We start from the raw sequence: 19,159 nt of genomic DNA on the forward strand, positions 1-19,159 counted from the left end.
TCATTTTCTTCAGAAATGTCTTACCATTGTTGTCTCGGTGATGGACCCAAAGCTGTTAATAAATATATTGCAGGAGACATTTACAGGTTCCCCTGTAAAAAGATCAATGAAAGATATCAGTGGTTTGGGACAAATTAGTCCACATCCCTGCATCCTGTAGAAGTCAACCTTAGCTTATTTTTCGATTTTACTCATTCAAACCATGTGGCAGGCGGATCAGCTCTTCAATTTCACCCATTTTGCGGCAACACATTTTCAGGCGTTGGAGAAAGCCTCTATGTATATTTGTAAGTGCTCTGTCTGGGATATTTTACAGAGAAGCAGGGTACTGCTCTGATGTACAGTACCTTTGAAGTTGGGTCGGATGCGGGCGTCATAGCCAGACGTTCTACCCATGAGCTTGTCCAGGAAGTCAGACGGGGACAGCTGTGGCCCTGCCCGGCTGGACGGCTTTATCTCCTCCTTACAGGAGCTTGGTCTGACACCACCCAGGAAGAGCAGAGAAAACACACACGTAAAAGGAGTTAGGAAATAAGAAACGGAAATTAAACAACAGAGAAGGGGGAGAGGAGATGGGGGATAAAGAGAGAGAGATGGAGACAGAGATGAAGAGAGAGGGCAAGAAATACAGGAAGAGAGCAAGACGGAAAGAAAAAGACGGAAAAAAAGAAGCGTAATTAATCAAAACTTTGTCATCACAGGAAAACCCAGCGGTTGATGAGGAAATGAGGATAGAAATCAAGGCTGAAAATGACTAGTCTCAGCTGGCGCTGAATGGCTCCACCATTTCCCATTTTGTTTGGGACATATTGTGCTCGATAGACCCTAACTACCGAGAGGAGAGGTGGTAAAAAGGGAAAAGATATATTCCTTCCATTCTTCCATTCTTCTCCTCTCTCCCTATACACTGGTTTCTGGCTCAGCAGCAGTGAGGCTTGACAGATTGATGGCTCAATTGAAATGCTGTGAATGTCACACCAGGGGAGGAAGGCTTTGATACCAGCTCCAGCATGGCTCAGCCTGCCGCCGACAGGCAGCCTCATCAGGAGGAAGGAGAGGGAGAGGAATAATGGAGAGAGAGGGAGAGACAGAGAAAGGACAAGACACGGAGAGAGAGACCTACTGGTGCCCAGGGGCCAGCGTGGGTGACGGATCTCTCTCAGCAGCTAGCCCCTGCTGTGAGGTGGCTGATTTTCCCCCCCATGCTTTTGATGCAATTGTTAGCGGATCAGTCAAGACCGGGTCTCTGGTGAAATATGGACAGCCAGCCCAATCCGCTGCCTAGGGCTCCTTGGCTGTCTTAGGCTCCTCGCAGACAGACCAACCCTGAGGTCCCGGCACCTCGCTCTCTGCATCTCCCTTTCCACCGAGGAACTATATATGGAGGCTTCAGCGGATGTTTTCAAAAACTCTGAAGCCATTAAGCTATTCACTGACCTTCTGAGAAGTGACGTTTTGGGGGAAATTAGTATTTCGTTAGCGTCATACTGTTTTAGCCTTTAGATCTAAACCTTGAGTGATATTACATGTTGCATTTGCTGCTGTGGATAAAAAGGGCTTTGATCAAGCAAATGTTACAGGGGGTCAGGGATTAGCTAAATCAAGGAAAGTATTTTCACACAGTGCAACAGACTACAAATGTGTTGCTGATACTAATTAGGGTGAAAATAAAGGGTAATTAACATACAGAAACAGACTAGCCATTCATCAAGTCCCTTTTACTCTGAATTAATGAACTCCCACTAGAATTGGGTTGTTTCATTGCTGACTGCTGTTCTGTACATTTCTCTATATTTTACTTTCCCTCACGCACGCACACACCCACACAAACTGTAGACACAAATAAACATGTGAATTTATGTAAATTCAACCACAATCTAACTTGCAAAACCATAGCATACATTTCAAGCACAAATCAACTTGTTTGAAAAAGGGATTCACTTTGAGCAGGTTTGTAATATGATTTTTACCACATGCACTCAAAAACAAAATACCTCTAAACCAATCAAGAGACATGGAGAAATTTCCCCTTTGAAATAATTAGTCTTAGCAGGGGTTTCCGTATGATTCTGAGAGGGGTGAAAGTGACTGACGATGACAGGGGGATGTCTTACATAAATCCACTTAAATGTCACTTAAGCTGTGAGAGGGTTCAGAAGAGTCAAAGACTCCCTTTCTCATTTGGCTTCAGCGCAAAGTCAAGCACATAAACCAACATACTTTCCACCCATACATCAGAGAGTCAATGTTCTGAAGCCAAAGTGATTAGCTAAGAAGACATTTGCTGGGACATGTTGACCAGCCAGGGTGTGAGCGACTAGGATGACTTTTACTGTATGTGTCACTGGGGATAGTCAGCAGTGAAGGAGGATTTCTGTTTGGGATTCATCATCTGTTGTGGTTTCTGGTGCTGACACTGGAAGGTAAGGTATTGCATGCTTCACATACATGATAAGTCTGTGACCATAAGTCACTAAACCGTAATAAGTCATCACATTAAACAAAGTTGGATCTTTCCTGGGATTTTTCCTGGAATGTTGTTTTTCTCCACAAGCAGTTCAGTAGTTTCATGGCCTCCTTGTCTCTCCTCTGACCGTAGAGGGTAGTAGGAAAACTCCCCCAGGCCCCTGGACACCTCCCCATCAACCCTCATGAATTACTAATTGGAAGTCTTTCGCTGACTAGTCTTTTGCTGACTGGTATGATATTTGTCATTGACCAATTAAAGGCTTGAAGGAAACCTGCCAACTGCAGCAATTAAGCACTCACATAACACGTCTACTTAGTTACCTGAAAGTACATGTAAATTATGCCATTGTTGTCAGACATAATTGCCCTCCGAGGATAATTGTGGCTTTCTGTCAATGCTGTTGACAGTCATTGATGGCCTTGAAGAGGCTCTCGGAGCCTGTGAATGAAACCGTGGAGGCCAAATCACTGAAAACCAAGTAGGGGACATCTAATGAGACTGACCTTTTTGAGGTCTTCTCTACCTACATCTGATCTCTGCATCCATGTTGAAGTGATTCCTTGAATACCAAAAAACTCTCCCTCCACTTTTTCTCACTTACATTTACATTTAGTCATTTAGCAGACGCTCTTATCCAGAGCGACTTACAGTAAGTACAGGGGCATTCCCCCCGAGGCAAATAGGGTGAAGTGCCTTGCCCAAGGACACAACGTCATTTGGCAGAGCCGGGGATCGAACCAGCAACCTTCTGATTACTAGCCCGCTTCCCTAACCGCTCAGCCACCTGACTCCCCCTTCCAGAGAATAAGTGAATGTTCTGGTCTGCAGAGATCATCAAGAATCTTATGTTGTTCCCTACCTGGGTTCAAACTAAATATAAATATTTGGTGGAAATTGTGTTTTAAATGTGTCGTACCCTTGAAATGATCAACAGAACATCAATACAGTGACCCTTAAAAGCAAGTGGGACTGCTCCAAAGTCAGGAGGAAAAAGTCAATATTTCTGCCACAGTCCAAATGCAATTGGCTATATTTTTAAAGCATATGATTGGGTAAACCTTGAAAAGAGCTGTTATGAAACAAGACAGGTTAAATCGCATCATAGCTCAACAGCTGTTCAGAATTCATTTTAGTGAAAAGAAACTGTCCACGTTTGAATGTTTGACCAATCTGTAGAGTAAAGTAAAACCTCTGAAAGAAATGTATACCTGTTGTTTTTTCAGGTTCAATATGCACATTTCACTTTGAGCAAACAAATATCCATTGAACATAATGCATGATGATAAGTTGTCTTCTCCCAGTCACTGTGTGGATCCAGGTGGCTGTCCGTGCTGCCATGTTATTAAGCATGTTTCCAGACACCTGTCTTCTCTAGTCTGGTGCTTGTGTTGTCTCAGAGATTGAACTGCATAGTAATAACTCAGGACAGACGCATGCTTGTGTCATATCCGGATGGACAAACACTCAACAGCAACAATATTTCAAATTTCAACAACAGGTATCAGTGTGTGTGGCAGTTGTTCAGCTCGTGTTGATATTGGGCATGACTGGTGTTGTGTTGTGGAGTGACATCTGCAGTTTGAAAAGGAAGCAGTGAGTTGACTTGTGCCAAGCCTGTCAGAGGAACTCTGTCAGCAGAGAAATGACAGTCCTATTGGAATGGCATGATATCACCATGTGTGTCAGAACAGCTGCTAGTCTAGATTTGATTACCTTTCTATTTTTCACTGTAGAATTCCATGCAGGGGTCTCTGTGTATTAGCAAAGCTTTATGTATTGGCATGGAAACCTGGGTATCTCCTGTGGTGTTGAATCTCACCTCTACAGAGTACCAATAAATGCAAGACTATCATGTCACCTATCTCACATCTAGCCTATCTGATTCTATAGATTTCTAAAGCAGCATTCTCACCCATATCTTTTTGTGGTAAACTGCCTCAACATTATATATTGATGACAATAGTCTATCTAAGTAATACTGTGTATGCTGGAAAAGACACTGATGGACTAAGAAAGCCTGCGAATGATGCATGATCTGTTTATCATGCTACACTAGCTATAAGAGTTATCTGCTATAAGAAAAAAGAACCTGTCAGCCAAACTTTGCAGCGAATTCTGATGAAACGCACTGTATATATATGAGCAGGAGTGAACCGTATGGATGTGGTGAGGTCAGACCTTAGGGCACGGACGTATATTCTACTCTCCTTTCATAGTTATTATTGGACCCATAGGAGTATATTAAGAGCTCTTCTCCTTCCATCTTATCTCACATATCTCAAAGCGACTGCGGACACTGTGTGTGGACAGATTTCCATATTCTTGCCCGAAGGCGTACCTTGATGTAGGTTTCTAACTACTTACTCAAACAGTGATTCTGGCAGACAAAGACAGGGACATTTTAGTCAATGGAGTTGGGCTCATATTTCATATTCCCCATCTGAGCAGCGCCTCAGCGTAGAATTTACCGAAGTCGATTAGTTTCAATTAGATGGAGCACATATTCTGCCAGTGAATTGCAAACATATGCTGCTAATTGCTTTTCATTAAGGAGCCAGTGATCAGAAAGCATATCAACTGGGAATGTGGCTCGGCTGTGCTCTGGATCCTGAGAGCATGGGGGAAATCACAGTCGTCAGACACCCATGCGTGAACATTCCAGGTTTTTAGGGCCATTAGCATAATGTGAGACGGAGCTAAACAGGTCTCTCGGCCTGTAGTAACACGCTTTTCTGGTTTCCCACCTGTGAAATTATCCTTTACATCCACAGAAGCTTTCTGTCTTGTCCCCAGACCACCCGCACTCTCTGATACACTCGGCCTTCTAGAATTTTATATTACTTCCCTTTGGGCTTTTGAATTGCAATTAGCTATTGAATAGCAATCAACTGCTGAAAAGTAAAACGAATAAGACTTCTTTAGCGGATAGAGTTATTTTTAACTCATGTAGATTGCAGTCCATTCATTAAACAGACATAATATCCATTCATAGTATGCTGAGGAAATTCAGTCATTTTACCGGTCACCGGTCTTGTTTCACGGTACATCTTCACTGAACTTTGTGGTAACAAATTGACGTGTAATGTTCTGTGATGTAACGACATGTGGTGACCTTTCCGTCATGCCACAGTGTAGTGGTGAGCCACCACGAACGCCTGTGTGACGGGGGAGTGGCCTAAGGACATCGCTGTTCTCTTTTGATCAATAGCATCATTGGAAAATGGGATTGAGAGCACACTGCAATTTACCAGAGCACATTTGTCTTCAGTGATGTGGTCTCAGCCACTCCGTTAGGGTGAAGCGTCTGTGTCGGGCGACATGGATGAACTGATGTAAAGCATGGTACCGCACGGTCACTGCCTCCAACTCCCAGCAACCCCCACTAGAGCCCTGTTACATCGCCCCCAGCAGGACAAATGACCCTGCCGAGGAACATGGTGACAAATGGACATGGGTCACAAGTATAGGTCAAGTCTATTCTTTGAGGGCATAGAGTAGAAACACACACCACAGCAAACTGGAAATGCCAGACATCTTTCTGGGAGTATCAATCAGGCTTCGGTAAGATCGTGACCAGGATGTAAAGGAGATTCATGTCAAAAAAGGAGCATAGACTATTAAGCTATTGAACTATTGACTGGAAGCTATTGAACATCTTACTGCATGTACTGTTTTTTGTTTTATCAATCCAGAGACTCGTTGTTCTTCAGATAAGGTAGACCAACACTAAGAGAGAGGTCTCCTGGATGAAAATGAGATATATAGTAAGGTGACCTGCTGTTCAATTGACAGACCACTAAAAGTCATGCGAGTGAACTGACCTTCCAGCATAGCAGAGTTTAATTCTATCTCATGTAAATGCCACAAACAAATTACTTCATGATCTGATTACTGAGTGATTCCCCCACTCCCTTAAAATACTATGTTTTCTGCAGTATTTATAATGGTTAGTTTTTTGGGGTAAAGAATTTGTTTAGCACGTGAGCCAAAGCTGATGGCAAAATAAGCTTCATGGAAACGTTGTGTGTTTAGCACTGGGATTGCAGGCCCTGGGGTTTAATGATTTAGACTAATCCACACTAACCCACAAAGTCAATCGCTGCTTCCCACTCTGCATCGTTGTTCATGTGTTCTAATTTGTAATGCAATCTTTAATCTGGTGGGAGTGAGGCTTGACATGTCTAGAGACCAAACAGAAATGATGTGTTTATGCTCGTGCTGAGTTGCTGACAGGGACACAATAGGCTGCACTTTGATGCTCGATTTATGTCTTAGAGGGTGCCCTGTGTTTCCCAGTTTGAACTCCCACCACGACCTCAGGTTTTCCCGGGTCTGTCTTCCGCTGATCTACATTACTCATCTCCGAAGACTGTGGCTACATCTTCCTATTCCTATTTCATGCCAAAATGTGCACTGTCGTGATTTGATAGTGCTATCAGATGGATGCCTGAATGTTAGGCGTTGAGCGAAGCTCTATCACTTTAATTTCTCTTACTCTTAATTGGAAGATCTGCCGTCAGATTTTTCTCCTGAGAGCTGAACTGTCTACTGTAGACTCATGTAACCACGAAAAACAGAGTTTTTGTGAAGGATCTCGTCGGTTTTTTGCTCGCATTGAATTCAATTTTTACCAATTTTGAGAACGAGAAGGTTTAAAAAGTAAGCCGCTACTACTACCGCCCTCTCATTTTCAATGAAAGATTCTTTTGATAGAGATTCCTTAATGCAAATATCATCACCTTCACTTGGATGTACTTTTTTTAATAACAGCGGGATCAAAGTTGCTCTGATCACACACATCCTTCAGCTTGCAATGACCATCCAGGGGTATGAAAACCCACCATCGCACAACAGTCAAACGGCTAGTGTGACCATAGCACAAATCACAGAATGGATAAATAGATGCTGGCCAATGCGAACATTGACTATGAACCTGAGAGGTGAAGGGGCCCTAGCAGAGACACAATCCAGCCCTCGCTGTCTGTCTTCTCTGTATGCAATAAGTCTCACCCATGCCTCAGATCTGATATCAGGGGCAGATTGCCTCTTGTCAGTCTCAGAGAAACAGCGCTGGCAGCATCACTGATACAGAGAAGGATTGAGCTGGCCGTGAGAGAGAGCTTTGATGTGTCGGTTCAGGACCTGGTTGGATTACTGAAGCACCGTGGAGTAGATCTTTACACCAGTCTCAGGTGTATGTTGCAGTGCGTCATACTACTTATGAAGCACTGCACTGATGATACCATCAAGGATTTATAGATTTTACTGCATCACAATCAGCTTTTTACACATCCAAAGGCTTGTAGATTTAGTAATAAACAAATAATGAACAGACATCTTGGATCTTAACATTCTTCCACTTGGTCAACATGTTCTTGTATACACCCAAGCCAATGAAGTGAATATTCCTGCCCTGCTTTCTTTAACCTTGATACACCCTACAAAGGTATATTCTAGATTGAGTCTAATGTGACTGATCAAAGCAGGGCGTTCACTATTCTGTGTACTCTTGATCTAGTCAAGGTAATGAAATGCAGTGATTAGATGAATAAGATTGGATTTTCAATGAGACTGAACCAGGACGGTAATTGTGTGTGACATAATGAAGCGTGAGCTTGTGTAAATGCCTGTGTGTGTACGCATGTGTATGTGTGCGCATCAATATGTGCGCATGTTTCTCTCTCCCGCTGACAGGCACCACCCCGGTGTTGAATCCCACCGGTAAATCTCTGTGTGAAATCCCTAAGGACTCAGTGTTTATATACAGTGAAGTATAATTAGAAGATGTAGTCTGCTTGAGTGTAATGATTAATGTCTTCTATTCGCTACCTGGGCCAGGATGAATATGTATGCAGGTGTCAGCTCCCATCATTCTCAGTATTAATCACGTAGCCTGATAACACTAGCTTCTTTTAGCCTCTCAGGCTCCTCTTTGTTATCGCTGCCCACTCGCTGGCCCACTGAGTCACCCTAGTTATCCATTCAGGCCTGCTTCTCAGGGGAAAGCGAGGTGAGCTGGCCCCCTTGCCTGTCTCCCTCCAGGGACCAGGGTGTACTGATAGTGAGCAGAGCGGGGGCCTGCCGACCTCCTTGGAGGGTGAGTCAAGCGGCTTTCGCTTGGTCCCGATTACTGTCCACCTATGGCTTAAACCAGTGTGGACAGAGCTGGGAGGCTCTGACGCTCTCCTCTAGATAACGGGACCATGGCTGCCAATGGGGACGAGGCAAATTATAGAAAGACAGACTGTCAGAAATAACCTGGCCTCTCTTCTCTCTCTCTCTCTCTCTCTCTCTCTCTCTCTCTCTCTCTCTCTCTCTCACCCCTACCCTTCCTCTCCGTCAGTGCACTCTCTCTGACCCCCCGTTTTGGACATGACAGCGAGACCAGAAGCAGCCAAAGGCATGGCCCATGGTTTGCTTCTTTCAGCGGAACTGCCAGCCGCAGTAAGGGAGGGACGGTGGCGGTGGAGGGGGACATACCAAAGCCACCATGGATCCATGCCTGCAGGCTCTACTGAATTACACCCGTGAAGGAGGCAGGAGAGGCCAGCTAACTAAGCTCAGTGAACTGCCTCTCCCTCCCTTCATCCGTGTGAGTCAATGCTGCTCATCTAACCCAGAACTAACCCTGGCAGACATTTTCCCTGTTTAAAGTTCTAGACATGCACAGGAAGATAATACAATCAGCCTGGGAACTTTTAATCCTCACACTCGGATTCTGAGTGATTTGGACATGTACATGCATAGAGGGAAGTCATATTGTTGTAATTTCAAGATCTTAATCCCGGATGATAATAATACACATGTCTTATCAAGCACGTTCGATTCCCTAAATGAAGTTGCTAAAGCTTATTAAATCTCTACTACTCATCTATGGGGGAAAAAGTTATTCCTGACACTATCAGTCGTAGAAGTTTTCCTCACTCGCTCAATACCACAGTGAGGATCGCCGTGAGGAGAGTGTACTCCTCTCCACCAGGATGCCGCTGGATGGATGTTCTCTCCTTGCCTCACCATGGAACCGCTGAGCTGCTCATCCTAAAGAGAATCTTGCATCAGCAGCCAAAGCCATTCATTATTAAATAGCTTGTTCTATTAAGATATAAATCCTGCGTCAGACAACCACTGGTGGTAACGAGCTGGTTTTCTCTCTTGGAATCTGAAAAATTCTGCACAACTTTTGCCGTAGCTGCTCAAGTAGGAGTCAAACATGTTGCATCCTTTATCCCTCTCCCCCCCTTACTCTTCCCTTCTTCAACACCACCTAGCCCTGTTCCAATGACACTCACGATTCGCTCGTCTCTCTCTGTGCCAGTCATCTGAGGTCTCCATGCTCATCTCAGCCTGATAGGAGGAGAGATTCAGACTCCCAGCACACATCACCACCCACAGACTCACAGACAGCTTCCTGAAACTCTACGACTAATTGGAATGGCCACCGATGCAACTCACGCAGAAGCTCCGGCTGAGAGAAAAATGATATTGTCTTTGTTATTTCCTCTTTGCTGATGAAGCAGGGGGAGGCAATAGGAGTAATGATGCATATTCATGATGGAACAGCCATGCTATACTATCTTAGGTTCTGCTAAGGTTCTTTTCAAGGCAAGGGTGTTTTGTAGTTTAATTCTCTGTACTGAGTAATTGTCTGAACCCCACATACACGAATGCTGTTTTCACAACCAGTGAAGTATAGTCATCTTTGCCTAGTAAGACAGCTTGTCTCTGGCCCATTTTTACTGTATCCAGAGACCCAGACCTGTTTTGTCTTGAGAGCCTTTCTGCAACCTGGCACCAGTACAAAGTAACTGTATCGGACACACGTTGTGGAATTGCAAGCCATGCTTGATTCCGTGTTGAGAACAAAGAAATGTGGGCATGGTCCCGCTTCAGCCTGTTAAAGACAAGAGAAGTAAAGGGAGAACAAACTAATCCAGTTACACAGAGCGTGTGTTGTCCTGCTCTCCTACCTACCCACATTCTGGAGGAGCAGACGTTTGAGTCTGACACAGGAACATGATCGCCCCTCCGCAGATTCAGTCTTCGATTGCTGTGCGTCCAGCCCATCTTAGAGACATAGCAGGTAAATCACCTTAATCTCTGAGACAAATTCATTCTGTGCCGGAATCTCCTGGGGAAGTTGAGGCAAAAAAGGCCCCACTGTGTTCAGTCCTATCTGAGACGTGTTTATCGACTGCGCCTCCCCGTTATTGAAAGACAAACATCCCCCTGCCTGTGGGAGCTCAGGGGCCGACCTGCACGACCTCGGTGCCCCATGCTGAAGTCTTCTGGGGACAGACAGACTAATGGCTCGAGTCTCGGTGGTCGGCAATCAAGGTGAGAAGAGAGAACAAGGACGGCTGTTGGGGGCCCAATCTGCGTCTGCTGGGGTAGATAAAGAGATGAGTCCCCAGCAGAGTAATGGATGGTTAGCAGAGTCTGGGCCCTGTGTGTGCGACTCAGATAAACATGGCGGCAGCATGGCCACGCATGCCTGATGTCGTCAGCTCCTCCATCCGAGGGTGGACAGGTTTCTGAGGGCGGCCCATGAATTTAGATACAATCGACATCATGGGTTGGGGATAGACGCTTGTTTGCACTAATGCTAAGAGCATGGTGTGGTAATAACATAGCCGACATTGCGAGTTTTGACACAGCCCACGCAAGGACATCTTGTCAATCTCACTAATGGCGGAGTGGCGCAGTGTGTCTGGCACTGGACCTGAGGCCAGAGTGGTCCAGCTGGACAGAGATGTTTACCCTTGAGAGAGCATCCTCCCCTCAGTTGTTCTGTGGAGAGAATCACCTTAGCTAATGGGTCACACACCACCGGCAAAGAAACATAATGGATACCCCGTTATGGACACCGGTTTCCCAGCCAATCAATAATGTCCGATTGCCATGGAAACAAATGATCGGAGTCCTCATTGGTTCTTGCTGGTGTAATGGAGGAAGCAGAATGTCAATAGCATAAACATTGAGTGGCCAGGCAGTGTGCGTTTGCTTGTTGTTAGTAGCGCCAGCGAGGTCAGCGTACCGAGTCTCAGACTCGGCAAGCGGCAGGGCTGTGATTAGTGCCGTTGGATTTAATATGCTCCTCCGGCAGCGGACGAGAGACAAGGGGCACCTTGATTTATCTGGCGTGCGGAGGAATTACACGGGCCCCCGTGTGGCGTCTGCGCGGCTCGCTCTCAGTCCATGCTGCCGGAGAGGAGCGGCCCTTGTGCCCCGCCATTGTGTTATCTGACGAGCACAGTTGTAATCCCAACCTCGCTACACACCCCTTCCCCCTCCCCCCCCCTCTCTCTTAAGACTGCTTCGCTAGTGATGCGTGACATGGACTGGGAGAGGAGGGAGCGTTAGAGGTTGGAGGTTTGGAGGTGAAGAGAAAGAAACCATTTTGAGGAGACTTGTTCAAAAATTGGCTGAAGTTGGCTGTCTGTCTTAAATGTGAGTGACCTTGAAGTGGCGTCTCAGACTAGATCTGTGATGATAAAATTGAGGAAATTGTGTTTGTGTTGTCATACTGATTCACTTATATTAAATTCATTGATGTAAACTATCAGTACGCATAGAGCAACAATAAATAATTGCATTACCCGTTGTCAACAGTTTGCAACAGTCTGAATTCCCACCCCTCACTGACCGGCCAGTGCTGGGTTAAACTGAAATTGGCCTACTGACATCTCATTCATTCCAAATTCCATTAACTGGCAGTAGAACTCCATCTCCCACTCATCTCTCTGTGAGATTCACCCAGTCTGAAGAACCTTCTCTTTTATCAAAAGATTCAATATTCCCAGTCCCTTTCCTTTTCACACAAGATTATCAATCCATAGTTCCATTTCTTAAATACATTCCATGTATTTGAACCAAACCAAGATTATTGAAAATTATTATTTTTGAATTAGAGTCTGGAAGTGCGATTCTATTACAGTTCCATGATAGCCTCATATATTTCATCGGCAACAACCAAGTCACATGATATGATGAATTACATTTTAGTATAGTAATTACACACCCGCAGGCATTATTGATGGTACTGCAAATCAAAACTACTCTGACAAATAAGTACTTCGATTTGACTCTTTTAATGTGGGGTTCACTGAGTTCTGTCTGTCTTTGTAAGGCTGTCTCAACCCTGCTTGCGTCTAATGAACATGTTCTGTGTAATGTAATGACAAGATGAAAAGCTTTGGAATGGGCTCACCTCATGTTCCTAATTGCAGAGAATATAATGACCTACAGCAGTGAACCCTGGAGTGCCGTTTCAGTCAGTAAGTGGCCATTTCCATTGTCAAGGGTTGACAAAGAGCTGTAGTCTGCCTTGGCCCCTGTTGTCCATTAGGGCAGGCAGCCAAGTCTTTGTTTTAAACATACCTATGGGTTTACATTTACATTTATGCATTTAGCAGACGCTTTTATCCAAAGCGAGTTCCAAGAGAGAGCTTTACAAAAGAGCATAGGTCACTGATCATAACCACGAGATAGCCCCAAACATTGCGAGCAGCCAAAACATGAAGCATACATTGTGGAAAACCAAATAAGTGCCAAAGGGAAGAACCATAAGAGCATGCAGTTAAACAAGTTACAATTGAACAACATGAAACTCCTGTAGAAAAAACAATCAACAGTAAAATATTTCACAGCGAGTACAAGAATTTGAAACCGTTACAACTAACCAACAAGAGCAACAAGTCTCTCAATACGAGTCATTGTGATCCTGGAGGAAACTAACATCAGATCCAGCCAAGCATTCTTAAGTGCCGTTGTACTCCCGGAACAAGTGCGTCTTGAGCCTTTTCTTGAAGGTGGGGAGAGTCAGTGTCCCTGATGGAGGTGGGAAGTTGATTCCACCATTTGGGGGCCAGACAGGAGAAGAGCTTGTGTTGGGACCGGGCGCTTTTGAGCGGTGGGACCAACAGACGGTTGTCAGAAGAAGACCGTAGGTGGCGGGGGGGGGGGGGGGGGGGGGGTGTAAGGCTGGAGGAGAGACTTGCTGTAGACGGGTGCAGTCCCGTTCACCGCTCGGAACGTCAGTACCAGAGTCTTGAATCTGATATGGGCCGTTATGGGAAGGCAGTGGAGGGAGATGAGGAGCGGGGTAACATGGGAGCGTCTGGGTAGATTGAAGACCAGACGGGACGCCGCGTTCTGAATACTCTGGAGAGGGCGGGTTGCGCATGCATAGACTATGCAAATAAACGCATATGTGAGCATCACTAGTTAACATTATTTAAGCCCATGCAGTCTTAACACTCTAGAAAGATAAGATGTTTGTGAATAGAAAGGAGTGTGCCAACATTTTCTGAGCTCACATACTGTACTTCACGTGTAAATATTTAGAAGGATTGTCGTCTATGTTGTATGTGACAGTGTTGGGCCTGTTAGTATGAAGACAAGAAAGAGACCGTCTCAATGTTGACATGTTGAACGTTATAAAAATGGATCTCAGGCCTGGGGTTTCTTTGAGAATGTTTCACCTTGTACTATATGCCTCTCTGACGACGAAAGCTTAAGCCTTTTGGACAGGACCACATTCCTCCCTGGTTCTTTCTACAGCCCTTTAGACCACGTACATGAACACAAATGGGCTAAATGCTTTCTGGCACCTTCGGGATTCCTTGTGTTTTTTTCCAGGGGAGTTCCTGAGGCCAGCCCACCCAGGCAAGCTCTGAACCCGTGTTTGATTCCAACATCTTCAAACAGCCGTGCTCTGTCCTCTGTGTGAGTGAGACAGCTGGCATCCACAGTGGACAGCGCAGCATAGGGAGGACTTCCAACTCACCGCTCGTCCAGTAGGAAGCGGGGTGCTAAGGGGAATTTATTTGAGTTTACACTCGGGTCACGTGCATCGTTGTTCTTATGAGTCAGTGGTTCATGGTTTACAGCTGAAGTGTGGAAATGACACCCTGCTAGCATGAACAGAACCTGATGACAACACTCCAGAATAAATAAACATTCACACTTCTCTCAAAGGTGAAGCACAATGGTGAAGAACAGTGTGAAAAACAGTAGGAGACCTGAGTTTTTGTACTTTTTGCATTGGGATGTTTGCGACAGAGGGAAGTGATAACATTGGCACCGGGAACCTGTGGTGTTAATTGAAATCACTTCCTGAAAAGGAGTCCTATCAGCACCTTGACATCTCAGTACCTCCGCAGCACTCAGGGTTTCGCTCAGTCTTCAAATGTGGGGAAGGAGCTTGTTATGCACATTTCATCTCGTCAAGACAGGGAAAGGTCATGCACGGCAACGAGTGAAATAGGCAGAGAGTCATCTGTCACATCTCCTCAGCCCAAGGTGTCAACCCTGCCACGAACACACTGGCTCTCTCCGGAGAGACCATCAGTAAACTGTCATGTCCGCACCATATATCCCCACTGAAGCACAGGAAGTATCTGTGTCACAACCTTGTTGCGGTCCACTTTTGTGGTGTTGTCGGCATAAACTTAGGCCAAGTGTGTTTGCCTGATTCATTGTTTAACCCCCAACTGTTTGCTGAAAGGCACTGAGGCAAACAGACAAATATTGATAGAAGGGAGAAGCAAGTCTGTTTGTTTTGTACAAAATTAGTCTGGAGTGATTTTGTCTGGCTCTAGAGTTGGTTATTTAACTCAGATAAGCCAATGGCAAACAGTCTTAGACAACACAGTATGCCAAGGATGAACATTGAATATTCATTATGATAGACTGTCTAACTTTATGAACAGACATTGCTAATTCATGAGTCTGATAAAATGTTGACATGGGATTTCTTTTTCTATTTAATTCAGTGGTAATTTGGGACCGTTTGGTGTGCCTTGTCTTGTGTGAGCCTGGTGTGGGACAATCGCCTGTTCCTCTGTGCTTTAAACTTTTTCTCATGAAAATATTGAACTAACGTGTGAGCATTACAAATGTGCTTTCTCTCCTCCTCCACCCCAGTATTTCTTAATTGTTCCATTCTTTCTCAGGGAAGTGAAGTGGACTTTCAAGGGGTTTGAAAGGAAATGGAGAGATGATGTGTCCCAGGTGTCTGTGACAGACCAATTTCCAACCACATTTTTGTACGTTTAATTATTGGCAAGCTAGTTGTTTTTGCTTTTTTATGTGACCTACTGGTACGCAGTTTTCTTTTTGCAGCAGCGCTGTGATTCAGGGAAACTGAAGACAGACTTGCTCCAAAAAGCTGTTTCTTCTTTGTATTTATGCCTCGAGTAACATTTTGTAAAGGATGCTTACATTCCAGTGAGACTAGCCATCAGAATTTAATTAAAGTATTTACAGAAAGTTAGGCAACAATGTTAGTTTCAGACCGTTCTTTTGAAGTCACTTTGGATGGAAGGTTTTTGTGTTGCATGTTCAACGAAGAAGGAAGGAAATACTTAACTAGGCTACCTGACTTGTTAAGCTGTCAAGTTCTCTATGGCCACGGAAAAGGACATTTTTATATGCGGCTGACAAACTTGTTCTTGAGTTCTCTGACCTGATTTCAAAAACCCACCTATGCAAAGCAAGTGTTCTGTGTGAAGGCCAAGACAAAGCATGACTGCTGAACCGGGAATCAGTGCTTCCCCAAATCGTCCTTTCCTTCTGACATGTCCACAGCCGTGTGTGTTTACCTTTTCTTACTGGACCAAGTTACCCTTGTGTATCTACATAATTCAGACACTGACCCATTTTAGAAGATGCCCTGGAATCAATGTTGACTAGTCAACATCCAGTTGAATCACCCCCTACCCCCATTTTGTGTTTGTACAGTACATATTTAATGAATGTCCTCTCTCGCTTTTCACCTTCTCTCGCTGAGCTATGTGATGTGATTGAACAGAGTTGAGTGGGAAACCCCCAGCAACCCCCCCCCTCTCTCTCTCTCTCTCTCTCTCTCTCTCTCTCTCTCTCTCTCTCTCTCTCTCTCTCTCTCTCTCTCTCTCTCTCTCTCTCTCTCTCTCTCTCTATCTCTATCTCTATCTCTATCTCTATCTCTATCTCTATCTCTATCTCTATCTCTATCTCTATCTCTATCTATTCTTTCTTTACTTTTCTTGCTCTCAGATTAGGCTATAGAATGACTATGATGATCTTCTGGTGACTACCTGAGGTACAGTGTGCTTTCTCCTTCTGTCTCTATCTGTGTATGTCTCGCTCCTCTATCTGTGTGTCTGTCTCTGTCTCTGTTCTTGGCTCAGTGCGTTTCTACTCCTTCATGCCTCTCTCTCGGCATTTGAACATTTCTTAACAATATTAACACATCTCAGTATTTCCCATGTAATTTGAAATGAAGTCAGATAAAGAAGATTTCAACATGTTAATAACATGTATCAGTCTAGTCAATCCATCTTCCTCCTAGACAAGGGTCTTATTTTTTGTTAGGAAAGTCATGTTTTTGAATGATTCAGCTGCCATTCACAGTTGACATTTTCAGACTCGAGCCATACGCATGCCTAAACATGCAGATACACACGCACACACGTTGTTAATGTGCCCATCCTCGCGATTATATCACAAATGGTTTACTGAACCCTGCTGTCTAGTTGTCCTGGGTTGTCAGTCCCTAAGTGACCATGTTGGGCCTCCACAGTTCTCTGCCCCCATGTCTGGAAGGGTTATGGCTTCCTGCCCCCACAAATCTGTCTTCATTTCTGTTTATATCGCTCCCATTCCCACTACATTCTTTAAGGGCGCCTTTCTTTTTTTTCACCCTCTCTATGCATAGTATGTCATGTTTCTCTATACTCTAACCCACCTTTCTGTCTTTCCTTTTCTCAAAGTGTCCTATTCCTCCCTTCCTCCTCTCCTTCTGCCCTCTTTTTTCTCTTACACCTCTGCCCCATTTCCTCTTTTCTCTGCCCCTCTCTCCCTTGCCCTCTTTCCCAAAACCCTTTATCTCTCTTATTCATTGCTCTGTTCCCCCCCCCCCCTCTCTCTCTCTCTCTCTCTCTCTCTCTCTCTCTCTCTCTCTCTCTGTCGCTCTCACTCTCTCTCCCTACCCTCCCTCTACCTCTGTCTCTCTCTCTTTCTCAACCCCCCCTCTCTGCTGATTTCTCTGAGGAGGTCCTGTCCCCTCAGTGCTCCTCAGGCTAAGCGCTGCTCTCTCCTCTCCAGGCTCTGGGATTATGCAGATCTTAATTCCCTTTCCGCTCACACCTGGGGTTGACAGGGCATGAAATAGGGAAAGCGTTCACTGCAAAACTATGGAGAGAGAGAGAGAGAGTAACGGGGGAGACAGAGAGAGATGCAGAGAGAAAGATAGAGGAAAAGGGGTGAGACTTTCAGTGAGAGAGAGACATACAGAGAGAAAGAGTGAGAGAGGCAGAAGGAAGAGGATACGGAGAAACCCAGCAAGAAAGAAAGGAGGGAGAGAGAAGCGAGAGATTTAGAGAGGGGGAGTGGTGAAGGTGGGGCAAACGGGCAGACTGTGCAAAGCAGCGGAGAGCGAGCGAGGGGAGGAGAGGTGTGACTGTTGTGTCTGTCACTCCAGACACACAGCATAAACACGGACGGGTGCACTGGACTTTTTCACACAATAATTAATTAAGAGCTAAACGCATGTCAGTCATGCACAATAAACAACTGTGTCCGTTGTCAAAGACCTGTATCGCAGCTGGTTACTCCACAGGTAGTTCAGGTCAGTGCAGATTCCTTTTCTGTGCGTTTATCTAAAACAGTTTATTCACTGGTAAAGTGAGACTTCAGCAGATAAATGTTTCATTATCTGTAGAGGTATTACAAAAAGTTTGGATTTAATCAGAGATTACACATGGAGGAGGAGGTGTAGGTCAGTACCTTCAAGATGCATCTTTGTCTGTGAGTGTGTGTCTTTAAGGCGTATTTGGTTTCTGTGGGTAATATATTAGCTTCTTACATTTTTTTTACATTTAAGATCCTAGAGAGGTCTTCTTTTGCTTTCCGAGTTGATATTTCAGTGTGTTCACACGCTGTGATATTTAAAAGTTTTACTTAAAGACCAGAAGTAAACAGAAAATCCTCATCAAAATGTGACCAACCTCAGTGTCACCACAAAAGGGACAGAAAGGAAATGTAACGTTTGTCTTCCATCCACCTCACAATCCAACAGAGAGAGAGAATTAATAAACAATCAAGTGTGTCTTACCTGATAAAGCCTCCTTGGAAAAAGCAAAAAGACAAGACATATAGAATCCTTATGACTTGTGGGAGCATTCTCTGGATCAGTCTCTCTCAGTCCCTCTGAAAAACTTGCTGAAATAAATAATCTGAGGAATTACCAAATCCACTGATCTGCTTGGGAGACTAGGCAAGAGGAAGGCATCGTCTTGCAGAGTGATCCAAGCTTGTCTTTGGAGAAACTTCTCCTCCCCTCCCACCAAGTCCACAGGGCTGTACAGATCCAGAATAGCCTCTTCCCTTACTTGTGTGAGCAGGAGTGGTCAGTATGTCAGTGGACATGTGTCTGTGTCAATGTGTTTGTGTTTTAGATGGCTAGTCTGTGCTTTTCTTCTTCTTTCTCGCTCTTTTTTATGGCCAGCTGCTCGCTCCAGGAATTATAACAGGGGGAGGATTTAAAGGGCCAGTCCCCCTTTTTATGATAGTTGCGATGTACTCGCAATTAGCTTCAAGTGAGGAAGATGGATGGAGAGGATGAGGATGGAGTCTCTGGGATGGGAAAGACTAGTTTATCGTGCATACAGGTTGACTGAGCTGAGATGTTATTTCCCTCTGTATGTATTG

At 44.8% G+C, this 19,159-nt stretch overlaps 1 protein-coding gene across 2 annotated transcripts in view; it reads right to left on the reverse strand.

Annotated features, from left to right (window-relative positions):
• The window catches only part of glra4a (glycine receptor, alpha 4a), a 29,510-nt gene extending 10,574 nt beyond the window's left edge, over positions 1-18,936 (reverse strand). For both annotated transcript variants that reach the window (XM_062476866.1, XM_062476865.1), the window contains exons 1-3: positions 18,564-18,936; positions 348-478; positions 25-92 (exon numbers count right to left, since the gene is read on the reverse strand). In XM_062476866.1, coding sequence (XP_062332850.1) covers positions 25-92; positions 348-478; positions 18,564-18,631 — 267 coding nt within the window. In that variant the 5' untranslated portion in view covers positions 18,632-18,936. The remainder of the gene's footprint in view (positions 1-24; positions 93-347; positions 479-18,563) is intronic.
• Positions 18,937-19,159: the final 223 nt, after the last annotated feature.

This window comes from Osmerus eperlanus, chromosome 13 (genome assembly GCF_963692335.1).
Source record: "Osmerus eperlanus chromosome 13, fOsmEpe2.1, whole genome shotgun sequence".
NCBI lineage: Eukaryota > Metazoa > Chordata > Actinopteri > Osmeriformes > Osmeridae > Osmerus > Osmerus eperlanus.